At 38.7% G+C, this 27,432-nt stretch overlaps 1 protein-coding gene across 5 annotated transcripts in view; it reads right to left on the bottom strand.

The window, feature by feature from the left end:
- Window positions 1-27,432, bottom strand: part of LOC133272551 (cohesin subunit SA-2-like) — a 57,833-nt gene that overhangs the window by 28,121 nt on the left and 2,280 nt on the right. For 3 of the 5 annotated variants that reach the window (XR_009744466.1, XM_061459786.1, XM_061459788.1), the window contains exons 2-12: window positions 25,020-25,104; window positions 23,627-23,773; window positions 22,011-22,107; window positions 20,624-20,700; window positions 17,817-17,888; window positions 16,064-16,268; window positions 14,866-15,017; window positions 13,696-13,769; window positions 13,143-13,266; window positions 8,144-8,242; window positions 5,880-5,959 (exon numbers count right to left, since the gene is read on the bottom strand). Coding sequence is in view for 4 of the 5 variants with exons in the window: in XM_061459786.1 (XP_061315770.1) it covers window positions 5,880-5,959; window positions 8,144-8,242; window positions 13,143-13,266; window positions 13,696-13,769; window positions 14,866-15,017; window positions 16,064-16,268; window positions 17,817-17,888; window positions 20,624-20,700; window positions 22,011-22,107; window positions 23,627-23,773; window positions 25,020-25,104 (1,212 nt within the window). In the remaining variant the exon portion in view is untranslated. The other 2 variants (XM_061459789.1, XM_061459787.1) reach the window with 2 other exon arrangements.

Genomic DNA, 27,432 nt, shown 5'->3' with positions numbered 1-27,432 from the left:
CAGAAAACACATTTTTACTGCGAGGGTGACAGCACTGTCAAAGACTGTCCAGAAAGGTTTTGGAGTCTCCATTGCTGGAGATACTCAAAAGCCATCGGGGCACAGTCCTGGGCAAGTGGCTCCAGGTGGCCCTGCTTGAGCAGGGGGGTTGGACCAGATGACCTCCAGAGGTCCCTTCTAACTCAGCCATTCTGTGATTCTGAAATCCCACCCTCCATGTTTTTAACTTTGTCTTCAGAGAGGTTAGAAATGTGCCCCAATTTACATTAATCTACAGCAGTGTTATTTTCTTCTTCCTCAATACTAGAATAGGTCAGATACATGGCTGGAGCTATTGTATGAAGCACTTCCTAAACAGCATAGAAGCAAAGGAGGGGAAAACCTGTATGTTTTGGATGGGAGGGAATACCTGTATGTATTACTATTTTTCATGTACTGCTCAACCACTACTCTCAGTGATACAATGAGGTTTATATTCATAACTCCCGCTCAAATGCGTGCTTAGGGGTTTTGCTTGCCTCTGGAAGGAGCAATACTGACTACTGCTACCACTAATACTACCACATTAAATGGGTGCCTTTCTTTTTTACATACATAAACCAATCATCAAACATTCAAAGAATACTTCAAATATAGCAATAATACTGCTGTAAATTTACAGCCCTCAGAATGCCAAGCAACAGATAAAGGTTAAGCCAGCAGTGCCTGCCAGTGTTTAGGTGCCTAAAAATAAACAGGCATGGCCTTCCACATACCAGTGTCATGACATATTTTCTCTGCACTTCAGTGTGAAAATGTCACAAAGAAGAAGTTGGGATATTCTAGGGGAGGATCACAGATCCATTTTGTTTTGCACATGGCACCAGTTTAAAGATTTTTTTGTCTTGCTATTTCTTCCATTTTGCTTTATGCCAAGAGACATGACTGCTACAGTTGCCTCTCTTGTTCTGTGCTATTGCTTATACCAAAGAAAACCATCAAAATCAGTGATGATTAGCAAGATAACACGATTGCCACTACAATATAACAAGAGTCCTTTTCCACCCACTATAAAATAAGATTAGCATGTTGCATGTACACTGTGATTCCATGATTATGCTGTGACAGAATGCAGGATGATGCACATTAGGACAGATGCTGTATAGCATGCCGTTTTGGTTAAGAAACATAACCCTAGGAAACACAGAATTCTTATTTTTCTTGTTAACTCTTCAGACAGAAAAGATTTCAGAATCTCAAGTTTCTTGAATAGAGGTGCATGATGGCAGAAAACTGCTAAAGGTAACTTCCAAGAAAGCATAAGTCTGAGAGGATGGAAAGAGGGTAAGACAAAGGAGAAGGCACATGCCTTTGTTCTGTGTTGGTCTTTTCAACTTTATTTTGTTTGGAATAGGCTTGACAAAGCACTACAATAACTCCACCTGAAAAGGGTGTGGTGGACTTAAAAGAATAACAGGGGAGCTGTGAGGAGCTCCATGCCATTACCTTTTGATAGTACCTAATCTGCTACAAGCAAGTTACTTGTACAGGAAATCAGAACTGGGCAGTGTAATTTGCTTCACTGCTTCATGTGCTACTTCTTTCAACTTCAAGGTAACATTTCTTTATTTTTCCTAAAGGCCACTAAACAAGATAATAATTTAGTTATTCGTATTCATAGCATGTCTCCTCATCTTATTTTTTACAATCACATGAAAACTTTTTATAATTTAAGCATATAATTTAAGCACTTTTTATAATTAAGCATTTAAGCCTTTAATAAGCTGTTTTTCTACACAATGGCTTGTCTAAACAAGCTAGATACAGTGCATTTGCCTAATGAATACCAATGTCTGCTCTGAAGTCCATGGCTTAGCTATGAAATAACACTACAGAATCATAGAGCTCAGCTCTCTGCTGACACTGAATTATTTGTCATGGGACATCTGTACCTACCACTAGAACTAATAACATATGTTACATTTTAGTTTTCAATGGCATCCTTTGCCAAAGCCAGTTTTCAAGTTTCTCCTACAGTGTGGCCCCTCCCTCTCCAAACTGAAACATCCCTCATGCTCTACTTGAGAATTGGAACAGAGATTAAGACTTTTTAAGCCAAACGGTGATATACCCCTACTTGACTCAGGCCTCCTGTGCTAAGCAGGACACTGGGAAAATACAAGTCTGTTTCTTGACTTTCAAGTTGGATTAACTCTGCTGACCACTGTCAAAGCACTGTGGTTAAGAATTAACGTATTTGTCAGCTCCATTGAACAGTTTTAAAACTATTTAAATCCTGACTGTAGTGACAGGACAAGGGGTAAGGGGTTAAAACTTAAACAGGGGAAGTTTAGATTGGATATAAGGAAGAAGTTCTTTACTGTGAGGGTGGTGAGGCACTGGAATGGGTTGCCCGGGGAAGTTGTGAATGCTCCATCCCTGGCAGTGCTCAAAGCCAGGCTGGACAGAGCCTTGGGTGACATGGTTTAGTGGGAGGTGCCCCTGCCCATGGCAGGGGGGGTGGAACTAAACAATCTTAAGGTCCTTTCCAACACTAACTATTCTATGATTCTATGATTCTATCTAGTATACTCTCAGTTGTCACTAAGGCAGCTCTCCTAGATTACAAACTTGAGAGTTTTGTCTTTAAAACTCAGTTTAATTTCTAGTTACATTTAACTAATATAACACAAAGTAATTTTCCCCTGTGCTATATACATATCCGAGCTCTTTGTAGATTTGTGCCCCTCCCTCAACCACTTGTAACATTTGCTCATTATTCTACTATATTGCTGCTCTTTTCCAAAATCCCTCTACTCTTTTAGGTAGCTAAGTACACAAAAATTAATAGAATTAACTAGCAGTAGGCACATTGAATTAATTTGCCTCCTGAAGAGCAATGTTTTCAGTAAGATTCCTTGGTCTCTCTTTGCCACTCATGTTTTCTCCCTCTAATTCCTTCCTAGTTCCATTTCTTCTCAGATCCTTTGCAACATTAATACTAGCAATTATGCATAATTCAGTAACATTAATAATTTCTAATATGCCAAACCTCATAGGCTTATTTCAGTTTTGAGATCACATCATGCTGTGTAAAAATAGGAATCTACTAGCCCAAAGACCTTGGCATTCAATTGAGACTACATCCAACAAACAAGAAGACAAAAAAACACAGCTCACAGAAATAGACAAGATGACAATACAATTATGGGTTTGGAAAAAAAAAAAAACACAAACAAACCAGGTATATGCATTTGAATCAGCACCAGGATTTTTTTTCAGTAATGTAACACATTTAAGTGAATTGAAAAGATCAGTGTTTTCACTGCCTCTCTAGCTAGCATATGGGTGAGTAGCACACAGAGTAGTGAATGCCGTGATGGTTAAGATGGTCAAAACTGTTACTAATGTCCATGAAGCTAATTGCTCAACTGCAACTGTAAAACATCACAAAAATAATTAAGGGGCAATGAAGTCTTGCTACTGTAATCACTCAAAATACAATTAAGGAAGCCAGTAAAAGAGAGTTACTCATATAGTTAATTTTCCCCAAAGTCACAGAGCACCCAATGGACTAACTGGAGGAAAAAAACAACTCCTGGCCTTGCTTCTTGCCAACACATCATGAAACAAAAGATGCAGCATGACAAGAGTGGCAAAAAAATTGATTACATCAATGCACACAAGTAGAAGTCCCATTTACACAAGCTGTCATTTGTTATTCTTTAAAGAAAGGGGAGTTGCTGTCCTCAACCCCATTTCATGTTTTACTTCATGTATCAATCAGCATTACTGCTCAATATATAGATACTGGGTTTGAGCTACGAAACACTCCTATTTGAGAGACAACAGCCCTGGGATTTCTTTGCTTCTGCAATGGCAGCAGTGAGTCCTTTCAGACTCTGTTTTAGGTACTGAGGCATAGACTTTTCCCCTGCTAGAAAAGCATCTTGATGTAGGCTTTTATTAAGAATCCTGTACATGTGACTGTCTATATTGTCTGCATTCTCTTCACACAGGTTTTATAGACTTGACCAGTATACTAGTCTTACCAAAAAGAAGAGCTGTCATTGAATTTGCTTATTGAGTCCCGAATTCCCACTTTCATCACTCCAGTAATTAAGCCAAATCAGCAGGGATCAGAGCAACTGGGGAGGGGAGGAGGCAGAAAGGAGGACAGCTATGTAACAGATGAGCGAAAAGAAAGAGAAGCACCTATTTTCTAGGCCTCCACACAACCTAATCAAAAACAATTACAAACTGTAGTCATTTTACTTACGAAAACTGCATTTCATCATGTAAAAATGTCATTCAGAAAACTTTAGAAGGCATTTATTCACATTGGAAATCATATTTAAGAAAAATTAGGAAAAATTGCTTCAGGGAAAAAGAAACATTGATCAAACTTTTATAGCTGCAGCTTGCATTAATGAGAACGTGATCCCTTATAATAAAGTCAGAAATGACAAGCAGCTGCAGTGCCAATACAGCAGTTGTTAGGGCAGACACAGAACAAGGGCAGCCATAACTGGTGTGTAGAATCTTTGTACTTCAACAATGGCGTGCTGCTCCTCCTAGCACAGGGACACTTTATACATACACACAGCACTGTGCTTTGTTCCAGTAGCTACACACCGTGGAGAACCAAGTGTGGTAGAAATGGATGTTGTAAACACAGAAACGATATAACCCTAGCTACTACTAGTGAGGCCCAAACAATGGTACTCCCTTCAGAAAAGCATACTATGTTCATAGTATCATATGCTGTTCCGATGCATATGCTGAAGCAAGTCTAAAGAAATGCCACTCAAATCAATGGAGTGTGAAGTGAGATAGACCAGACTATAAAGCAGCATTTCAGTATACAAATGTCCTTGTAATTTAACGTAAATACCTACACCACCATATTATTTGGTCCATTAAAGTCTACAACCTCATTAGCAATGACCAATACTTCTGCTTTAAATGGAAAAGCAAATCCCACAAGTCTAATGGACAATAAGCCATGCTGTACATGGAAGCAAGCAGCTGCATCAGCAGAATTCAACTTATACTCTGAGACAGAAGAGACACTTATTGAGTCCTAACATCTTAACTGTATTAACAATTAGATGCAGCGTGCATTTTATTCTCTTTCTGCATTGAAAATAAAATGACATAAAATGTATTCTTCATATATTTTGCAAATAAAGCCATTTCCAAAATAAACAGGCTGCTCAAGAATATATCAGAATAGGATTCATATACTTCTGTAACACGAAGTCTAGGTTTTCCCCCACACTCCCAGCTTGCCATTAGCCTATCAAACCTATGGCTGGCTAGTAATTTCCCAAGAAAACAACTTTTCTGTTAGTTTTCCACTTCTGCACAACCAAGGTACCATACCCTTGTTCATTTCCTGTCAGTCAGTCTGCTGCGGGCCCAATAGCTCCCCAGTTCTCTGCCACAGAGACACGAATCTGAAAGTCCAAATTCTAGCATCAGCCTCAAAGCTCAAGGCTTCCTGCATCAGGTGGGGGGACAGGGAAGATGGCAGAGTTCCCTGAGCCATCATCAGGTCAAGGCCTGGCAACCCTGGGACAGAAGATGGGGTGGGGACATCCCCCAAGACAGGCAGATGCTCTGTTCGAGAAAAGCCAAAATGAAAACATGGCATTTCCTTTCAGAGGAAAGATAAAATGTAGTTTTCACACTGATTCGCAGCACAAAGGTTTTTCTTAACATTGGTATTTCCCTGAGAAAGAAAATGCCGTATCTTAAGCAGCTTTAACTGTAACTCATAACCTGCCAGGAGCAACTGTTTCCTAGCATGTAATTGATTATAGGAAGATTCATCAGGACTGTATCTGGATCTTGTTGCCATTAAAACAATACAGTAAATTAAAAAAGAAATTATTTACTGTGACATAAGCATCAAGAGTTTCATGGCTTGAACTGCTACTTCATGGTCCTTGTCCAGAGGCATGGACACAATTCGATCCTAATGGATGTAAAATGACAATAAAAAGATGTAACATGGTTTGTTCTTAAACATATATTTTTTGCTACAGCTAGATCATCTACACTAGTAGAGCAGAGATTTATTTTTATTTCAGCAGCTATTTCCTAAGAGACATAAGGCAACTTGATTACTACCAAGTAGTTCCCCAACCCCTGAAAATTAACAGCATGTTAATTTTTTAACTGAATTAATCATGCAGTAATATGATATTTTTTATAGATGTAATGTATGCGTTCTCAAGAAATCAGCTACAGTCTACAAATTAAAAGTGACTGACAACTTGTTTCTAAGATGTTACTACCGGCACTTCAGTATGTTAAATGAAGGTAAGCTTCAAATTACAAGCATTATATAATCATCCCATCAACAATAAAGTGTGTGTACCTACATGTTACAGAAGCCAGTGCCTTGCTGGAAAGACAGTTAGGACTTGAGTCATAAAGGTAGTTCATGGAACAGCAGCAATACTCCTGACCTCCAGAATTTATTGTAACTTGGTACACATGCAAACACCTCAAGAAATTTCAAGACCAGGTTGGACGAGGCCTTGGGTGATATGGTTTAGTGTGAGGTGTCCCTGCCCATGGCAGGGGGGTTGGAACTAGATGATCTTAAGGTCCTTTCCAACCCTAACTATTCTATGATTCTAAATGGAAATTTTCATGTCCTTTGTACCCAAGAACTTGCACTCCTTGATGTGGTCTACATCTTTAAGGTATACTAAACCTTTGGACTTGCTTGTTTTGGGTCTAACAGTTTTCTTACTTAACACATAGTTTCTAAATCTCTAGATTCATTTTACTTTGCACCTTCCTTTTTCTCACAACACAGCTGCAAGGTGTGGAAGTCCATGAATCCTGAGTATGAATGCTCAAGGACAACAGAGGGAGCTTACAAAACTCCCACTTGTGGGAAATAGATTGATGGCTATAGGACTACATTTCCGATCACTGGCAAAGCATGATTCAAACTTTGAAAATTCCAGATCAGTCTATATTTTGTGTGTAGCTGTTTGGGTTTCTTTTGTTTAGACAGAAAGGAGCTGTCGTGTTTGGGTTGGGGTTTTTTTTGATTGTGGGATGGAGTTTACAATAATCCATTTATATAGCACCCCCCACACAGAGGGAGATCACAGTACATACAGACTGGAGCTATTTCATCAGTCTTTGAATACCAATCCTGCAGTTAGTTACACAGCTTACAACCTTCTTTTAGACAGAAAGATAAGGGAGCACCACATAGCTGTTTAAAACAGGGGTTAATCTTAGATAGCCAAGTTTCAGTCTAAACAATTTATTCTTAAGATACCAATGCTAATCTATTTCTTGTTGTTTGAGGATATGCTACAAGTATTTTTCACTATTAGCAACTGCTTCGAAGTACAGGTAAGCCCTGCACCTTTTGCAAAAGAACAGGAATTACCACCACATGTGGGCATTGATCATATACTGATTCAGAAGGACTGAGATATCAATCACAGCATCTTAATCTTTCTTATTCAGATACTGAAAAGGCACAGCCCCATTGGGATAAGACTAAGGGACAAAATCATTAAAAAGGGCAGCATTTTAAAAAAAAGTAAAGAGCTTACTTCTTAAATGAGTGAGGATGGCAGAATATGATAAAGGCAGTGCACAGAGTCAGTTGGTCATAGAACAAGCTCTTACAATTATAGTGTATCATCTGACTTGTTTGAAAAGGAGTTAAGGATTCCTTCTTCAAGACTCATACTGACATGGTGGATCAACAGTGAGCCATGCCCACATCAGTGTATTACATAGTCAGCCAATCCAGTATCTACAAGGTTAGGCCATTATCAGGAGCAGCAAAAAAAAGGGACCTTTAGAATATGAATTTTTTTCTCATCTGCCAAAAAATCCTGTAAAAATATCTGGATCATTTTGGATGAAGGGTGGAAATAAATGACCACAGTGCATGCTAACACAGTCTGTGCATGAACTAAAGTGAAATAAAAAATTCAATAGAAACAGAGGGAAACATCTCTACAAAACTCCTTCATCCACTCAGTTAAGCAGGCTGTTTGCGCACTACCCTAAGCTCCTGTCAGTCAAGAAAGTGGGGAGACCAGCACTGATCGAAACATCAGACCCTGTATATACACCCAACCCAGGTTTAAAAAGTAGCAAACAGTAATCTATTTACCTTGAACCTGATGGTAAAGAGATCCATTCTGGAAACAAATTCTTTTCTGCTATAAATTCCCTGCAGTCCCAGAAGACACTTCAACCGCACTTCAGCTTGCTGCAAGACAAAGAGAAATTGGCTAACAGTAAAAAAACATTTGTCTTTGATGTTATTCACTACTGGCATTTATATTCCGTAAATAAGAGTTCTTTGTGGCTGCCTACAGCAGGCTATCCAAATACTGCCTCGTCTTCTTTATTAGTGATATCGGTACTATTTTGTTTGTGTGCACATCTTACACACACACACACACACACACACACACACACACACACACACACACAGAGGAAGCCTGCTGTAAGCTAAACTTAAAGGTGACATCAAAGTTTGTGTTAGGCTCCTTAAGAGTCAAACTCTCACAGTCCCTACAGTTAATAAAACCAACAGGATGCAAAAGAGGCAGAAATTGTGTTATTCACCTTTTAAAGCAACAAAGAGAAGAGTATGGATGACCCACTTAATACAACCAGCATTCTCCCATACACCAGATTTTGATTACTTCCTTTCAACACTTGACTCAGACAATCATTAAACACGGACAAGGACTCCAAGAAATTCTGGAAGGTTCTCAGAGGAAGAGGTACACTTCAGAAATGCACTGGGTTACCATGGTGGGTTCTTACAAATAAAAAATTAAATGTTGTGCCTTCTCCTTTTTTCTGTTTTATGCCAGAATGCTTGATTTAAGCATTCTAAGAAGAAAAGGGTTGCTTTGAATTTGGCCTAATTAGTGAATTTAGGCAAAACATATTTATCCCTGCAAGATGTTATTTCCTACTTTTAATACTGCTGCTTCAGAGATGCCTCAAAAAGAAGTCTTTTCCTTACCCAGCTTTTAGAGAAATCTCATGCACATTGCTATACTTTTCAAATAACAAAGCTTTAAATGGCATTAGAAAAGTAATTCTGAGGATCCTACACAGAAAAATCACTGTTCTGTAAACTTATAATGCTAAGGATACAAGCAGAGACACATAAATGAACTTCAGGCTTCAAATCTGTCTCTTCATATTTCTTCCTTAATTCCTCTTGCTAACAATAGCAGTAAGAATAATCAAGGAAACCCAAGGAGACCACCTACACACAGGCTATCCATTACTACAAGTTCCTGTTCACCTGCTTAGATGGAAAGCAGAGGACAACACCTAATAGCATGCTCTGACCAACAGTTTTGCGTAAGACAGCTTTTTGCTAGAAATCTAAAATAAAAGATCACCCAGTAACAATAAATACTACTTTCTAATCTGCCTGTGACACACCAGCAGTACCTATTCTAGATTGTACTTTTATATAAATGCCTTGTCTGAGGAGTCTGTAGCCCACACCTGCTGCTTCCTACAGCTACAAGGGCTCTACAGAACAAAACACACTCGCAAACAGTCCCAGCTTGGAACCCATCACTGCACAGTGGCACATACTCAGTTTCAGCTGCCCTCAGTATTTTATCACAAGGCTTTGCTTGTGAATAGGGACTGCATTTGTGCTTGGGGAAAAGGTGGAAAAAAGGAAAACAAGTTTGTGATGGTTTGCTGAATCGTCATATAGCCCGTGGCAAGCAGCTAGTAATGTCATTTGTCAGTCAGGGGGCATTCAAGTGTAGGTCTGCAGATATAAAGTTTAATACATTAAACTATACCATCTGCCTTCTAAATTATCCTGTGCCCACCCAAAAGTTCTCAGTCATAACCCTATATGTATATGTTTAAGTACTGAGAAAATTAACCCCAGTAACTATGCACAAATAACTACTCCTACTATAGCCAGTTTTGTTTTCCTGTGTTATCAGCTGCATTATCTCCTTCTCAGCCACCTCTCCTTTTCTAGGAGCAATTCACACCTTCTTAGGCGTTCAAAACTACTTCAAGTCCTTCTAAAACTATCTCACCATTTACCTTCAGCTCCTTTCCATAGTAATGCAGGCAAATGCAAACACTCAGCTGTCTATTCTTCTTTCCAGAACTACCTTTCTAATCTTGATGAAATACCTGCCTGTTTGGTTTCTCAAAGCTGTGAGAGAGTGAAGGGGAATTACGTAAGCACATTTTCAGGGTACTCGGAACACACACTGCCCCTCAGCTATATAACAATATATTTTGACCCTGACCTGCAAAACGGCAGAAAACGTCAGGGAAACAGTGAGCATCTCGAGAGCAAATAGCTCTGCATGGGCTTCCACACTGCTTAGACACATTCAGTTATGATATTTCAGCCTCACCACTATCACAAAGATTGAGTCAATCAATAAGCCTTACAAATACGTGGTGGGACCTGGATGATTTGATGGGGTCATTGGGCCTTTTTGTCTTTCTCCTTAACACTCCCCAAACAATAAATTGGGAAAACTAGGCCTACTTCTGAATTACTCCTGAACAGCGAAGACAATTCAGCTTAACTGTCCTGCTGAGGTGAAACAATTTAAAAAAACCGCACCCCCCCAAAAAAAAAGAAAAAAAGAAAAATCACTACATATACACAGAGATGACCTGTGGAGCAGAAAGCCACTATGTAAACACGACCATTTGAAGAAAGAAGTATTTCAGAAGTAGCCATAACCACGGGATCAATTTCTATAACCACACTGAATGGGAAGCAAAACTAAAAACCCTTTCAATTTCCTGAAATTTGCCAGGAGGATCACATGGTCAGGACACAGAAGTTCATTCAACAGAAAGTTCCTGTTTCCACAGGATTTCTTTGGGTGTCTTTCATCAATGAGAGAATCTCAACAACTTGCCCTGGAGTTCCAGACAAAGCTAGTCTAATATGATAGGAGGTCCCAAGTATGCATCTCCATTGCCTTCTGTCTGCTGGTTCTGCCTTTCCCTTTCCCCATCCTTACTCTCCATTGCCTTGATTTTTTTAGTCTTTAACTCTGAACTTTTTACACAGCATTTCCCTTCAACACCTGCTGCTCACATCAGCACTGGTATGATTGGGTCTGTATGCTGATTGAGTAGCTGTAGATTCCCTTGAACACAAATCAGGTGTCTGGGTTTCACAAATGCACTGATAGGTGGCTGAGCTTACATATAACATTGTTCAACTGCACACAGCTGTCAGATTTAGTATTAACTGCTGCTTGGTCTTCAAAAATAAAAAGTTAAATTATATCTAGCAGATGAACATGAAGTATTCAAAAATGCATCTTTATAGCAGTGTTTTGCAAGTCTTACTGGGCCAAAAAAGATCCTCATGCAGTTTTCAGCACATTACCACTGAGTTTGGTGCAACTGCTTGCAGCTAGGAAATAACCTTACACACAAAACTGTGATGTTTCATATCAGGGTATAATGACAAAATGGTATCTCATGGGGAAGAAAGAATTATCATATTCAAATAAAAGATTTTCAAGACAAAAATGTTCATTTTGTACTTACTTTCTCCCTCCCCTCTCTGCTTTGAAGCCTCCCAAATGACTGTACTTAATCTCTATTTACAGCACAGTAGAAGATCCTGGCCAGGTCTTCCCCCACCATTAGAATACTTTTGTGGTTGTTCCACTCTGGGACCTAAATTATTTGGCAAACTTCTCTGTGTTATATTCTAAAAGAAAATTGGCTCTGGGAGATATCAGTTTCTTTCTGCCCATCCTCAACAAGAGGTGATAGAAATGCTTATTAAGGAGGAGTAGGGGGAAATAACATTCAGATGTATATTAAAAGCACTACTGCCCCTGTTGCTGCCAAAAATGCCCTGCTCTCATTTTGGAATCAGGCAATTTGACAGTGGCTGCAAATCACAAAGCACAGCCGGGACAGCAACCACCAGTAGTGGCACGCTACCAGGTCTTGTACAAATGTAGAATATGGAAGACTTCTCACTTCACCTCATTCTGCTTGCATCTGCACTGCTGTGAGGTAATAAGCTTTAGAAAAAGAACCATTTTCAGTTCCCAGTAAATGACACTGGATGAGCTACGTGCATTAATCAGAGACATCAGCTGTTAATTCTCACTGTACAGCACTGGGAATGAAAACACATCATCTTCAAAAATGACTTTTCCTTTTGAGAATTCTCCCAACTGAACATGTACTAAAAAAGGTATTCTGATCAGATAAAATTTATGCAGGAAAAGATGACAGTTCTTGATAGATTCGTTGCTCTAAAAATCTAACTACTACCTTTTCAGCCATGGCACAACGCAGGGAACTAAGAGGCTTCGCGCTCCCCCTCCTGGTTTTGTGGTAAACTACAACTTTTTTTTTTTTACACAACACAAACGTTGCCTGAAACACAAAAACTGAAGACATTTCAGAATTTATACAGAAACTAAATACACTTTAAAAGGTGGCCTGCAGAACTACCGAGTGCCAATTTTAGTAACTGGCCATTCACGATAAACGTTACCACCTCCTAAAATCTCTCATGCATTTTAGAAGCATGAGAAAAGGCTTATTTTTGAGTTACTGTTTTCTTTTTCTGAGGGCAGGAAGGGGTTTGGGGCTTTTTGGGAGGTGGGAGAGGAGGTGGTGTTGTTCTAAATGTGCCTCTACTCAAAAAGAAAAAGCAAACTTACTATAAGGAAAAGAAAAAAACCCTTTGGGAAATTACTGGACCTTGTGTAAACATTTCTATATCGATTTAACTCCAAATGACAAATGCAATTTTACTATTTTTATAAAATGAAACAATATTTTACACGTAGCCATCAAACATAAAAGCAGAATTTTAGTCAACCTTTAATATTACAGGTGCTCAAAGGATATAGGCCATTTTACAATTCAGTAATAGCTCCCGATTTAGTCACATATAAAAATAACTGCACATACAGGGGACACACACTGCTGCAGAACTGAAAGAAATGTTCTGTTATTTAGTGCTACAGTGGCTTTAAAAGTAAAACCTGGAGCTGGGAAGAAAGTACTGTGCCAGAGTCCCACGCATCTACTCTCAAGAATTTAAACATTAGGATTCTTACAAAAAAAAAACATAATTAAAAATAAAAATCACACTTTACCTTATCATACAGCATCCACCCAATGTATTTTAAGTAGCTATCATTTAAAAAAGCATCTGGGTATGTTTTAATCCATCTGCCAATTTCTTCAATGCAAGTTGCGCGGATCTCAGGGATTACATCACTGTGAAATTACAACATTTCACTATTAATATATTTAACATATCTAATATAGTAATTGTATTATTTGCAATATTTTTATCTTCTAGAATTGCAGAAGCACATATAATAATAAAAATATTACAAGTATTTTTGTCTTCAACAGATAATTAGGCCACTTTAGCTACAAATGTTTCATGCACTAATTACTTTGTAATTCTGGGCATTCTCTCAGTCACAAATGCACTGCTCTATGGCCAGCATGAAGAACTTCAGAAACCTATTTGAGAGGTCCTTTTGTAAGACAAAATTCTTTAAAATAGCGTAACTGCTACATTTTCCTTGATACTATCAGTGCCTCCAGGATGTTTAACTTGATTCTGCTTTCTGGGCAACCTGAGCAAGAGTTTCTTGGGAATGCACACACACATCACTGCTTTATTTTTATTCTTACCGGTAACGGTTTAGAAAAGTCCCTTTGAAAATAGCATTCATCATATTCTGTATCTCCAGAAGCTTATGTTCATACTGGAATACACAAAGAGAACTGAATGTTAACATTGGTGCCACAATTCACTAGATATGAAAAATCTGCATCAGTGCACTTACAATACTACTGTGGTTCAAATTGCTAGTGTTTACACATAGTATACCAATACAAAATAAGGGTTCTGTATCTACACTAGCAATTGGCCTTTTTATAGCTACACCTGGGTGAAAGGTTTATCAGGTACAAGCTGCTAGCCTGGATAACAAAGTACTTGTTTGATATAGTGAATCTTGATCTATCAAGACACAGAAAGATATACTACAACTATTAAGCAATCTTCACATATAGGCTCAAATTCTCTTTTTATTCACTTAAACAGAGGTGGAAGAAATGCAGACCAGGGAATTTTCAAAATACACCTATTCCATAATAAGCATGTATTTAAGCAAGCCCTGAACACAGAGAAGCCCATGGACATCCAAAGCTTAGAACACAGATAACTGATTCTAAAGTCAGGAGAGAGGAAACTATGCTTGATATTCATACTTCCTGTCACCTCCACCCTAAAGCCAGAATTATTTCTTACGGATATAGGTCTGTCTCTGGGAGGTGATAAGAAGCTGTCTGGCTGAACAGGGAAGAAATGACAGAAACTGAACAGCAAGAAAGATATAGGTCATAGCTAAAGTTACAACCATTTTTACAATGCATTACTTACACAGAGATGACAGCTATCCTGTGTCCTTTTTCATTCACTGAAATTCAGTTCGAGAACCAACATTTTGGCTTGTAATTTGTATAACATATGCAAAACTGCACACCCACACCACCAGAGCTACTGATGTAAACACGTGTGTTTAAATCCATATTTGTGTAGAGATCAACGGCTAATGATAGCAATTTAGAGAAGCAATTGCTAGATAGTAATTATCTAGAGAAGCATGACATCACAAGTTAACAGCACATATGGCAGTTATTACCTTAGACATTTTTGTACCACTCAATCTAGCCAGTCACAACTGCGCTGCACCATGCATTAGATAAATATATAAACCTTAAAGAACCGCAGTGACCCAAACGCAAGCTGTCAGTGATCCCTCTTCACACTTCTCCCATAGAGGACACCTGCCTAACCTCTTTCCTTTTTCTCTCTAGCTGATCAAGTCTGTAATTGGTCCTCTTGCCACTTATCCTCTTCTTCTCCACCTCATATAATCTTTGAGCATTGTGCTTGTTGACATCAAGGTTCAGACGTACACTTAGAACTGCTGTCAGAAGTTTCATTGCTAAAAAGGAAACAAGCCCAACATAGTTAGCTTAGCTCAGAGATATGTAGCATAAATACATCCACCACTTTACTACAAAAAGGATATGGTTAACCACACCCAGTTTATTATATAAAATACAAACACTACTAGATTGTAGTAATTAGTTTTAAAATACAGTGTTTATTTTAAAGGCAGACAATGATCAAAAAAGGAAAATCTAGTTATATTCCTGGTGATTTACAACCTCTGGCCAAAGTTCCAATCAGAGAATTAATTTACTGAACAACTCTTCTTACATCCTGTAATTTTAATTTTTCTGCAAAAGGATCTAGAGTTGTGGAACTGATCTTCAGTTAAAAAAAAAAAAAAAGAGGAAAAAAGAAAATACACCATACAACCCAACAGTGAAGCTGGCCCATAAAAAGGCCAGGAATCTTAATATTTTACTTGAATTAACAAAAATTCACATTCATCTAAGTATCACTAGATGGTTTGCATAGACTTCAAGGGGAGTTTTGAGCCTCCAAAGCAAACAGCGTACTTTGGAACAAATTATACTTTAAGTGCTTTTTGTAGGGCAAAGAGTATTTACTGGCTTTAGAAAAAAAATACAAGTAGTACCTTTAGTATCATGTGCATGAAACAAAAATGTATAACAAGGAATATCATTTTTAGCATAGGAACCACAGGAGTAGCAGCATTCCAATGAAAGCTTTTTCAGGTGAAGCAGTTAATGCAACCCATTACATTAAGTAGTGGAGGGAACCAACTAAGAAAATAAAAACCTGAAAAAAATCAGTCTTGGGGGGAAGTAATCAGAACACAGCATAATTCTAAAGTTAGTCATGCCAGGCATTGAAGAAAATTTCTTTATAAAGAAAAAATTGGCCTAGATCTATTGCATCCAAAGCATCCAAATTCCATTCCGAAACACCTGGGAACAAATAATTTATATTACAGTAACATACAGCAGGAGGAAGGCACTGTCAGTGCATAAGACAGCTTTTCAATTTGGAGCCATTCTGTTTGCACACAAGTCAACAAAACTCTGTCAATTATTTTACCTGCCAAAGTGCTTGTGTGTCTAAATGCTCTGACCATGGAGTCTGCTAAGCCCGTAAGCAGTGAGATGACAGTGTCCATCAAGTAGCTATCATACAGGATGCTGCACTGACATTGTTGGACAAGCACGGCAATAAATTCACAGAAATTGGCCTTGAATTTCTTCCAATAGGGTCCTGTTCTGATCAATGGGTAGTCTTCATTGCCCTACACAAGAAAAAAAGTCAACAGAAAACACAGTAATTACAAATGCAGTTTTGTTTGTGCACACCATTTACATCTCTCTCACTGAATATCAGAGTTTTGCTGACAGCTTCACCTCAGTTCCTCCATAGCTTCTTTTACAGTTATTAACTTCAAAGTAGGGACACACAACTAGTTTACAAGCAAGCCCTGAGACAAACTAGCTTCATCAGAGCTACACTGTTACAATAGCTCACATCTGAAAGCAACCTATGCCAGACAGCTGTCAACAAACAGGTGTGAGAGGGCATGTGAAGCCACAGCATGGCAAGTAACTTTCATTGGCATAAACCACAAGCCTCTTGTACATCCTCACAGTTAGTAACGTTTCCCCACTTCACCATCCTACCTGTTCCTGTAAATGCATGCTAAAATCCAGGAGAAAACTGAAGTGACTGAAAAGTGAAAATGAACAACTGTGGTGTGAGCAGGACAGGACTGTTTTCCTCAGCAGCACCACCATCTTAAGGAGTTTATCAAAGGCTACAGCTTCATGACAAATACACCTATACCACTGGCACCTAGATCTCTGAAAACCTCCACAGAAATAATAGAATCACAGAATGGTTCAGGTTGGAAGGGTCCTCAAAAATCACCAAGTTCCAACCCCCTCACTGTGCCACAGTGGGGCACAGAATGAGGCAGAGGTATGAATGGAGCCAGGGAACTCCAAAGCTTCACCCACTATGGAAAATTTCATCCTAAAGGTAGGCCACTGCTCAGCTGGTCTTCTCTTGTAGCTTTCTTTCCAAAGCAAAGGAACCACTGCTTTCTTGAAAAATAAACTCAAACACAGACTGATTTCAGGGATGTCTGCAACCCAAAGCACACTGGGAGTTTAGAATTTGGAATGCATTTCTAATCAGGCTGTAAGAATCAGTTCAGAGTCTAACAGTAGTGGCAAGTGCCAAGACAGACAAAACAACTTCAGGAAATACCTACTTTATAACCAAATTTTACTCCTCAGCCTGAAAAGCAGCACAAATACAGGAAGACATCTCACTTTTTAAGAGCATTTCTACTGTCCACGTTCATCACACCAGGATAGTGTTTAATGGTAACGTGCATACTGTAAATATACAGACAGCACAATGTACACATCACCTAAATTTAGGCATCTAACCTAGGGATACCCTTAGATTCCCTCCCTGACCAGCAACTCTGCTTCTTCCAAAGAACTATTCAAATCATTCAGCTGAGGCTCCTGCTCCGATTCATCCTGGATATGTTTCTTTCTTTCTTTCATACAGAGTCTATGGAAAGACAGCAAAGTCAAACTGAAGTGCCGACAAGGAGTTAAGTGAATTCCTCACAATGCTGCAAGTCTTGTATGGGAAGAAGCATAACAGAGAAATGCTTCTGTTCTCAAAATATTATTCCAAACATTTCTGTTTGCAAAATAATGTTTTGATGAAACAAGCCTTTGAACAGATTTGTCTGCCAAAACCTCTGTGTGCACACATGCGCGAGCATGTGCTATACGACAGTTACAGAAAACGACAAGAGCACTACCATGTCTACTGGCCAAGTAACTGTCAGGATCCAGGGATAGGCGATGAACTTCTTGTACTGCAACCCACTTTCCTGTAGTGCATGAGACAAAACGTTAAAAGCTTTTCGTTAAAATAGCACATAAAGATATCACAAACCATGCATCATATTTAAAAGGCTATTAAAACTTAAGGCAACGTGCATTACAGGTGGCTCATAACAATCCAATACATTAAATAAAAATCTAATTCCTTCTTGTCTCAGTATTTTTATTTATTTATAACCAATTATGGAAGGAAAAAAAAAACAACACTTATGCAAAACCTGAGTTTTCATGCTACAAGAGACAACTTGTTTTTAAAATTTATAAGCAAACATATACAAGGTATAAACCTCATTATTAATTCTAAGATATGGCTTCGCAGCAAGTCTTAAGTATTTATGCCTTTGCACTAGGCACTGTAAAATACCTAAATTCTGGAAAACTGTTCTGAGCTTTTCAAATTATAGAGAAATGTTTTCATTCCGTGACATGATTCAGAGATGTTTCCTCAACTCTAGAATTATTCCAAGACAAAAGGCATGACATCTACAGTTATTTATTAGGCTCAGTGAAACACCACAAATATTTCTACTCCCATCTGGTTGTACGGTTATCTTTATGTACAGTTATCAAACTTAACTCTTCCATTGCTTAACACTGCAGTAACAAAGAGAGAGAAAGAAACCTATGGAAGAACAAAGAAAGAACTGCAAGAAATAAAATGCCACATACAAGAAGAAAAGCAGAAAAGAGAAACAAAATAGTTTATGAAAGAGGGAAAAGAACAAGCAGTGGTCCTAAAAACAAGCTTATCTCTCTACTGAAGAATACCATTGCCCACAAAGCTATCGAGCCTGTATGCCTCGATGACCATATTAAAGCCCTTCTCTGCTTCCAAAGCCAGAACAAGTTTACACAGAATCAAAGAAAGACTGAAATTGAGAAGGACTCTTTGAGATCATCTAACCCAATGCCATCTGCTCAAGCAGGGTCAGCCAGAGCAGGCTGCCCAGTGCCATGTGACTGGTACCCCCTGCTCCCAGACCCTGATAATGTGGTTAACATAACTAACGCCATTTTATAAGGCAAGCAGCTATTCTTTGTGAGCAAGTGGGTCATGTATTTATTCCATTTCCCTCATTATCAGGAACCCGAAGGTCCTATGAACCAAGTAGACAAATCAAACAGGTTTCTTCTTCCCCTTCCTACCAGTCTCAAGGTTCCTGGGCACAAGGCTGATTATTGCCTCCCTTACTGGCCTTGAAGGTTCCAGGCACCTCGCCAGCTAGGCAGTGGCAATGACCCCATCACAGAACAGGGAAGTGTCACAGCACCCAGAGCACTGTCCATAAAATCAAGTAGTTGCAAGTGGGGAACTTGGACCAGAGCTGTTGCTGGACAGTGAGACACGTGGACCCATGACCCATGATGGCAGCAACACCTCCACCATCATTTGCTTCCTCTGAGGACTGAGTGACTCTTTCTCTTTTATATGATTTACAAGTCTGGATTATGATTGTTATGTAGTCAATCATGTATTAAGATTTGACCTGATATGCAGAGGGTCCAGGTGATGAGAAATTACAGGTTAAATTTATCATAAATTCTGTATTACTAAGGTGATTAGAAATCATAACTGAATTTGGATTATAAATTCTGTATTATGCTACTATATTGATTCTGCTTGTAGAAATCTCATGACATTCTAATAATAAATTCTCTGCTATACTAATATCTTGTTAAGAAAATAAAACCAAGAATCTCTAAAAGAACCTATCTGCCCCCTCAGTGCCAGGATAAGTGAAAAGGTTACAGAGCTGTACCACATCCAGGCAAATGCTAATAATAATCATATCTTTGTACCTTCCAGAGTGCCTATTCTATGATGAGTGCTATTCAGGGTTAATCTAGTTAGGAAAGAAATGCCAGATTACTAATTCATATAGCCAGACATTTATCAGACAATTTCTGTCAAAAACCAGCTCAAGTGTTACTACACTTCTAAAACGAAGAAAACCACATTGGCAAATTCATCCTCTGTGGGAATTTCTACAGCATCTGGTCTTTGAGAGATGCTCAGTTAAAGCAAGAATGATGGCTGCTGCCTGACAAATCAATTCAGAGGTGGCAAATACAGAAGAAAAGCACAGAAGCAACTGAGAGAGTACTGCAGAAAATTTGATGTTGGCATAATTAACCAAGGAGCAGTCAGAGAAATAGTATTGTAAAGCTATGCATTTTTCTTAACAATCCTCAAGAAATTAGATATTCACTATTGTTTTGACAATTATCTAAAACTCAGAAATACATTTTTCTTCTTTCATATGACAAGACACAACTCTAAAAATTCAGATTACCAGGAAAACAGAAGGGGAAGATTCAAATAAAAATATCAGCTAAAAAAAAAAAATAAATCTTCAATTAGTTCATCACTCACCTACAACTGTATTTTTAAAGGAACTGTTTACCTTCTGCAATGGTGGGTTATATTTACCTTCTTAAAGTCACTATGAAAAGAACTCCTAAGAGAAAGGCAGATTCATGAAGACTACAGTTAGCCCGAATAAAACCCTGAAAATAAGAGTGGCTTACAGAAAAAAATTATCCTGCTACTGCTAAAATGGGTCATTAGAACACCAAATTTATCTTAAAATTTCCAAATCTCCTAAATTAAGGAAATGGGACACAGCTCCTGTTAAGCAGCAGAAACTCTGTCCAGGTTGGCTATTAACGTAGAGCCTACTGTTTATATAAACAAGACATGCAAACTCAAAGCTTTGCCTACCTCATCAAAGTTCTCTGTCATTTTTTGCATGACATCTTTCTTGTGCAAACTTTGAAACATCTCTGCTGTTACCATGCCTAGAAAAGTAGTATTTCAAGAAGAGTTACCAACACCTTATTATATTAATCAAGTCCAAAACACAGCAAGAATTTTATATAAAATTTAGAAACATGTAGGACAGACTCTCTGCTTTATCTCTGTTGACACTGGTAAGGACAATATAGATATAGAAAGACATATAAATTCATTTATAGTAGAAAATACTCATGAACCAAAACTGAAATTCACATTAGGAATTCTGCCCTGTGGGGTCTGGCATGGGTGTTTTCTCTGTCCATTCATTTGCTTCAAGGATTTACTAACATTTTGCCCACTGCTAGTCAAGGGCCCCAAAACACTTCCCCTAAGAGAAAGCAAAAGACCAGAAAACAAAAACAAAACTGTGAAGTGTAAAATCATAGTCATAGAATGGTTTGGGTTGGAAGGGACCTTAAAGGTCAGCCAGTTACAACCCTCCTGCCACAGGCAGGAACACCTTCCAGTAAACCAGGTTGCTCAAAGCCCCACTCAACCTGGCCTTGAACACTGCCAGGGATGGGGCAGCCACAGCTTCCCTGGGCAACCTGTGCCAGTGCCTCACCACCCTCACAGTGAAGAATTTCTTCCTAATACCTAATCTAAATGTACTCTCTTTCAGTTTAAAGCCATTCCCCCTTGTCCTGTCACAACACAACATTGTAAGAAGTCCCTCTCCAGATTTCTCATAGGCCTAGCTGCTTAAATACACTCAAAAGTTCAAGCTAACAGAACAGCCTTCTTAAAACTCTTTCTTGCCATCCTGAAGCATTTCACTAGCAGACAGTCCCCAGACAGTCTCAGTGTTTGTATGAAATAGACAGCATCATAAGTCTCTTGTAAAAGTAACCACAAGAGGGTTGAGGGAAGAGATTCCCTTTCCAGCCACCAAAGTAGGGAGCTTAATTTCCTGGTTGTTTATATTCAAAAAAAGATACTAGCCAAACAAAAGATACTAGGAAGTTATGAAACAAAGAGCAACTGAAATTTTATGTTTTAAAACATTGGATTTCAATTAGTACAGTCATCACAACCATTTTCCCTATATGGGGATTCTGCAAAGCAATGTGACATGCTATTTCAGAAACCTGACCTTGCAAACCATGTTTAAATGCAACTCTGAGAGCTGGTATGCTATAAACACAGTTAAGGAATTTAACCAGTAATATTCTTTACTATTAGGCCTTCCCATCTGGAGTCCATCTTAACAAACAGTACAGATTATAAATACATGATTTTCCATTTTAGAAAGCATACTTCAGACTACTCTCACCCACAGACAATCAAAAGGGATACTAAGAGGGTAAATTACCTTGACAGCCCGAACACTGAATGAAGAAGTTGATCAGATCTAAAAGTGCCACATTCCTGTCTTGTTTATAAGCTTCAACCCAGTCATCTACTACAGACTAGAAAAGATTAAAGAAACTCGTTAGTCAGGAGCTGAACACAGCATGCTGCACTCCACTAACAACATCCATGACAAGGACACAAACTAACATTGTTCTGTCTACATTAAATTATAAAAACGAGAATAAACTCCACACCATTTTGTTCCATTTCTAATAGCACATAAAAAAAAAAGACACTTTCTGGGGCAAAATGAAGTCTTGAACTGCTCATTCACAAATTCTGCTCAGGGCAATGTTGCCATTCACAGATGCTTTGCTTCTTGTTAATAGGGAAAACAGCCACAGCTTCAATTAATTTAATATAAATCAACCAAAACATCATCCTCCTGACTTCTTGCAAGCACCCAGGTCACAGTTTCACTTAAAAATAAAAAATTAAACACCTCACAACACATTTAACCTCTGCACAATCTACTAATTAATATTAGCAACTGTTTCTGGGAGTTGTCTTCTTCAGCACCCTATTTGTGCAGTAGCCTGAAACAGTTCACATACCACACTGAAGCTGAAAACCAACTCCAAATTTCATTTCTAGGGCAGTACAGCCTGTATGTGACACAGGCCTGCTGGGGCAGGCCATCCAGGCTTCAACCCACTTCTAGTGCCACACAGGTCTAATGAGTTCTTGCAGCAGCAGTACGGACTTCAGCTGCTGCCTTTCCAAGCCCTTCACATTATGATTTGCACAGCAATTTATGATTTGCACAGCAAAAGCTGAGCTCTTCAAGGAGCTCTACTCAAGTTAACACAGCTATAGCATGGCAAACGTCCATCCACAGAAACATCTTGAAAAACTGAGGTCTTGCATCCAAAATATAAATGTACTTTTCATGTGTGCACACAAGCACTTTGCTTACAGACACTACATAGTAGAGACATAGGTATAACCCCGTATAAGAATATTTGGGCTCCAGGTTTTAATCCTTCGTACATATAGACAAACATAATATATGCTCACAGAGTATGGGGAGGTGGGCTTCCTCACAGTGAAGAAAATTTTTAACTACACAGAGGCAAGGGGAACCTGACTATTTTGCAAAATGCTGTCAAACTGTATTGGAATGGAGGTAAAAAAAAAAAAAAAAAAAAACCAAAAAAAAACCAAAAGGCAACCTCTCAGGGGGGAGGAAAAAAGGGTCTGATTTTCAGAATCCTGATCAAGCAAAATTTTCTAATGATGAACCTTTTTGGTATTTTTAGAATAATTATATTTCTGTATGTTCAGACATTGCTCATTGTTCAGTATGTTCAGACATTGCTTTAGGAACACTGGTTTAGGTACATGTTTCCTTCCCCTTTTCAAATATCTGACAGCTCCTTCTTTGCTAATTTCTTGAAGATGCATTCTTTTCAACAGTCATGCTCATAAAAGTTTTCCAGTCAAACATATTTCTTCTCCACCTGTGCCAAAACAGACCAAAATTTCAGTGCTCCAGAGTATAACTGAAATGAGCACTCTATCTATCTATCTATCTTCCCTCCACCAACTCCTTTCAGAATTCAGAACCAGAAATACCTGCATGGCCTGCTTCCCCATGCTAACCACTTCAAACAACGTAACCGCCTCAACCACTTGGCCATTCTGCAGCCGGCTCACTCTTTTGCTACTGGCAGAACTTCTCCTTATGTTCTCACACTGCTGTGGGACCTTCCGCTTCTCTCTCTGAAACGAGTCAAGTAAAAAAAGATGTGAGAAAACATAACACATAACAGCCAACACATAAATTATCCCCTAATAACAAGTCTATTTTACTCTCATTGTAATGATTTCCCCAGGGTGCTAACTTTTAAGCTTCAAGGACACAAATAAAGTCTTATCAAACATGACCATACTGGAAGGGAATGAAAGAAAGGGTTTACCAGTTTGAATTTTATCTCAACAATGAGTCATAATCATAGGAATGTATAACAGGAAAGAAGCTTCTGACCAGTTGTGTACTATCCAGAAGGCATTTTTCAGTGGCAGCTGTAGTTTCTGCAGAATAGACAGCAAGCACAGAAACTCTTCTACATCTTTTCACTCACAGGGTAAACACAGAACCTTCAAATTAACATCAGCTACACACAATACACAGCTAAGGAAAAACACTCACTGAAATGAACTGACTGTTTAAAAGCCAGCACTGAGGTTCTGACACCAAATAAAATTTGAGGTCAAGCTGCATCCAGTGACTAGACTGCATGTTTGGGGTTCAGCTGTAAGTTATTTTTCTCCTTCTTAGTAGCTGGTGCAGTGCTGTGTTTTGGCTTTAGTCTGAGAACAATGCTGATAACACACCTATGTTTTCAGTTGTTGCTAAGCAGCACTTACCCTGATCAAGGACTTTCAGTCTCATGCTCTGCCAGTGAGGAGGGACAAAAGAAGCCGGGCGGAAGCAGAGACCTGACCCAAACTAGCCAAAGGGGTATTCCATACCACAGCACATCATGCCTAGTATATGAAATGGTGGGAGTTAGCCAGAAGGCCCAGATCAGTGCTCTGGTTTGGCTGGGTATCAGTCAGCAGGTGGTGAGCAATTGTATTTCTTGTGTTTTATTATTTTCTCTTCCGATTTTCCCCTTTCAGTTTCATATTCACTCCCCTTGTTATTTCCCCATCATTATTGTTATTATTGATGCTAGTAGTACTAGTTTTCTATTACACTTTAGTTATTGGACTGTTCTTATCTCAACCTCTGGCATTTACATTCCTTCAATTCTCCTCCCCACTCCTCTGAGAGCATGGTGGAGGGAAGAACAGGGGTGAGTGAGTGGCTGCATGGTTCCAAGTTACCCGCTGGGCTTAAACCACAACAATGTATCATATTATGATCGGTTTATGTAATACTCAATTTTGTAACAATTGAATGAGACAGAAAATAAATTCCTATTTAATAAACATGGGGGGGGTATTTTAAAAATCAACTTACTGGTGTTTTCAGGTTGCCATTTCTCACACAGCTGCCATTCTGCACAGCAGACTCAGGCACAGTCTCATCATGGACAGCATTCTCTCTGAAGTGTAATGGATACATTGAAGAGGTTAGCAGTGAGAACACAAAACTACGCTTCAATACAAACAACAGAAGAAATCAAGAGCTTATATAGGTATTTAAATGTTTTTAATTACTTGTTTGGAAATTATGTCATTTTGTTACTAGAAACAAAACAGCTGACTTTAAAAGTACACCAGAAATTTGGGGCCTTTTTCAAACTATTTGCTTTCCGGCAAGATACACTGAAAACAGCAAAACTATCAAGGATATCAAGAAAGTAGAAAGCAAGTAAATGAAACAGAATCCTGATGTTGACTTAAGCCAGCATTTGCTGACTGAAGAGCTTTGCACTATGAAACAATAACATGAGTATGCATTCACTTTGTGAGTGCTCTAAACAAAAGAAAGTAATAACATTTGATGGGTCTACAATTTGAAGCAAGAGGAAGAAACTGTTTTACCTTGTCTATAAAACATGCTGAAGAAAAAAGACATAAGAAATTTCATTTGAAGGTCATTGCTAGTATGATGGAGGAAAATAAAGATGCACCTTCTGGGAGATCTGAAGCCATACATTTATCTGCAATGAAATCATGCCACTTTTCATCGTTCTCAGTGCTAACAATAGGCTTTGCCAAAGGTCACGTTTGAACAGATGAGCTGGATCCCACTTGTGCAGCAGGTCCAGTACTGGTAGCTGGCTGCTATGGCCTCCTTTTAAACTATGGTGGCCAGGACATGAAGCTAGCTGACTCATAATATAAGGCACCAAAAAAAGCGTAAATATGAGAGTGCACAGTTACTTTCATTTTGCTGATACTGCTGCAACAAGAAAGTGTGCTAACACAAACGATCACTTTACAAAGTATAAAACAGTGTATTACATTGTAAGACACAGTCAACTCTCCAATATCTACTGTTGGCTAACCCAGACGGAGAATTAACTGTGCTGTGGAGGCAAAACCAGCTCAACTCCAGCTAGGTTTATCAGTGCCAGATAACCACTACTGCTGTCTTCCCAAGACTGTTTCAGTCAGACATTGCCTCTGTAAAGCAAATCCCAAGGCTGAATAGCATCAACTGCAGGACCAAGGTCCTGATGTTATTTTATTAGTGTGAGCAGACAGAAGTTCATAGTTAACAAATCTCCATTTACTTTTTTAATCTATTGGCACACTTTACCATAAGCGATGTAGAATTAGGTCTCCAAAGACTCCTATAAAAATTCTATATAAATATAAAACTCTAAATATATCAACATTCTAAATACAATGATGCAAATGCTTAACTTCCCTACAGAGAAAAGTCCCATGAAAGTTAAATTCAATTAATATCTTGTTATAGAGAAGTTCAAAATATGCCTCAGTGCTTGACAGATGGAAGCCAAGAAACATATTCAAGGCAAACCAATCATTACATCAGTTCATCCTACCAATACTCATGTCACAGAAAAGAGAGGGATGAGCTATATAGTTCACAAGTGAGTCAGCATGCTATAAGCAATAGTTTGCAAAAGTTTTCAAATGTTTTCTTTGATTTGCAATTGCAAGTCACAGAGATTAAGTGTCTCAAGCACCACCAGAGACTTCCTAGTTGAAAAGAAAAGCAGCAAGAGACAGCAACATGTACTGCTTTTCTGATGCCAGTCAGCTCTTCCCAGATCCTTCTACAGACCACAAATCAACAAAAAGAACCCAAACATGTTCATCAAGGAGCTACTTATCCTAGGTAGTTAAATCCTTCCACTCTTGATTTCAAAGCAGTATGCTACATTATGGGGCTGGACTAACATGTTCTGACTCGCACCATTTCACTAGAACTACAAGTCTGATGCCAGCCAACATTATGATAACATGTGTTACCTGTTGCTGCATTTTACCTAAACGTAACGCTCAACACACTCTCAAAAACTTTTCCTGATTTGTTTGCATGCACTATTTAGCAACTTGCTCCACGCCATCATAAAAATAAATGCCTTGTATTTGATTACAGCAACTATATTAGATTCCAAGATGAATTAAAACAAATAACTAAAAAATCATCACTGCTGCAGGACAGTTCAGTCAAGTACTTGTCTAATCATGCACGACTTTTAGTATCTGTCTAGAATATACTTCTCTGAAGTTTTAACTCATGTGTCTTTTCCCAAGAACATCTTGAAGGATGGCGCTACAGATGATATCTACTTGCCCTGTGCTATTTAGTCAGCTTATGCCAGGCAAAATGTACCTGTAGCAAAAGGGGCTCCACAAAGTAAGGGAATGCCTGGTATATGCTTAACAAAGCTCAGCAAAGCCTGCAAGAATAAGAAAGCAGATGATCGATAACTTCCTCACATTGGGCTAAC

Source organism: Pezoporus flaviventris, unplaced genomic scaffold (genome assembly GCF_033815535.1).
Source record: "Pezoporus flaviventris isolate CSIRO_AGI_PZ_B2104156 unplaced genomic scaffold, CSIRO_AGI_Pfla_v1 ptg000030l, whole genome shotgun sequence".
In the NCBI taxonomy this organism is placed as follows: Eukaryota; Metazoa; Chordata; class Aves; order Psittaciformes; family Psittacidae; genus Pezoporus; species Pezoporus flaviventris.
The sequence above is the reverse complement of the archived record's forward strand: the minus strand, read 5'-3'. Positions and strand labels throughout refer to the sequence as shown.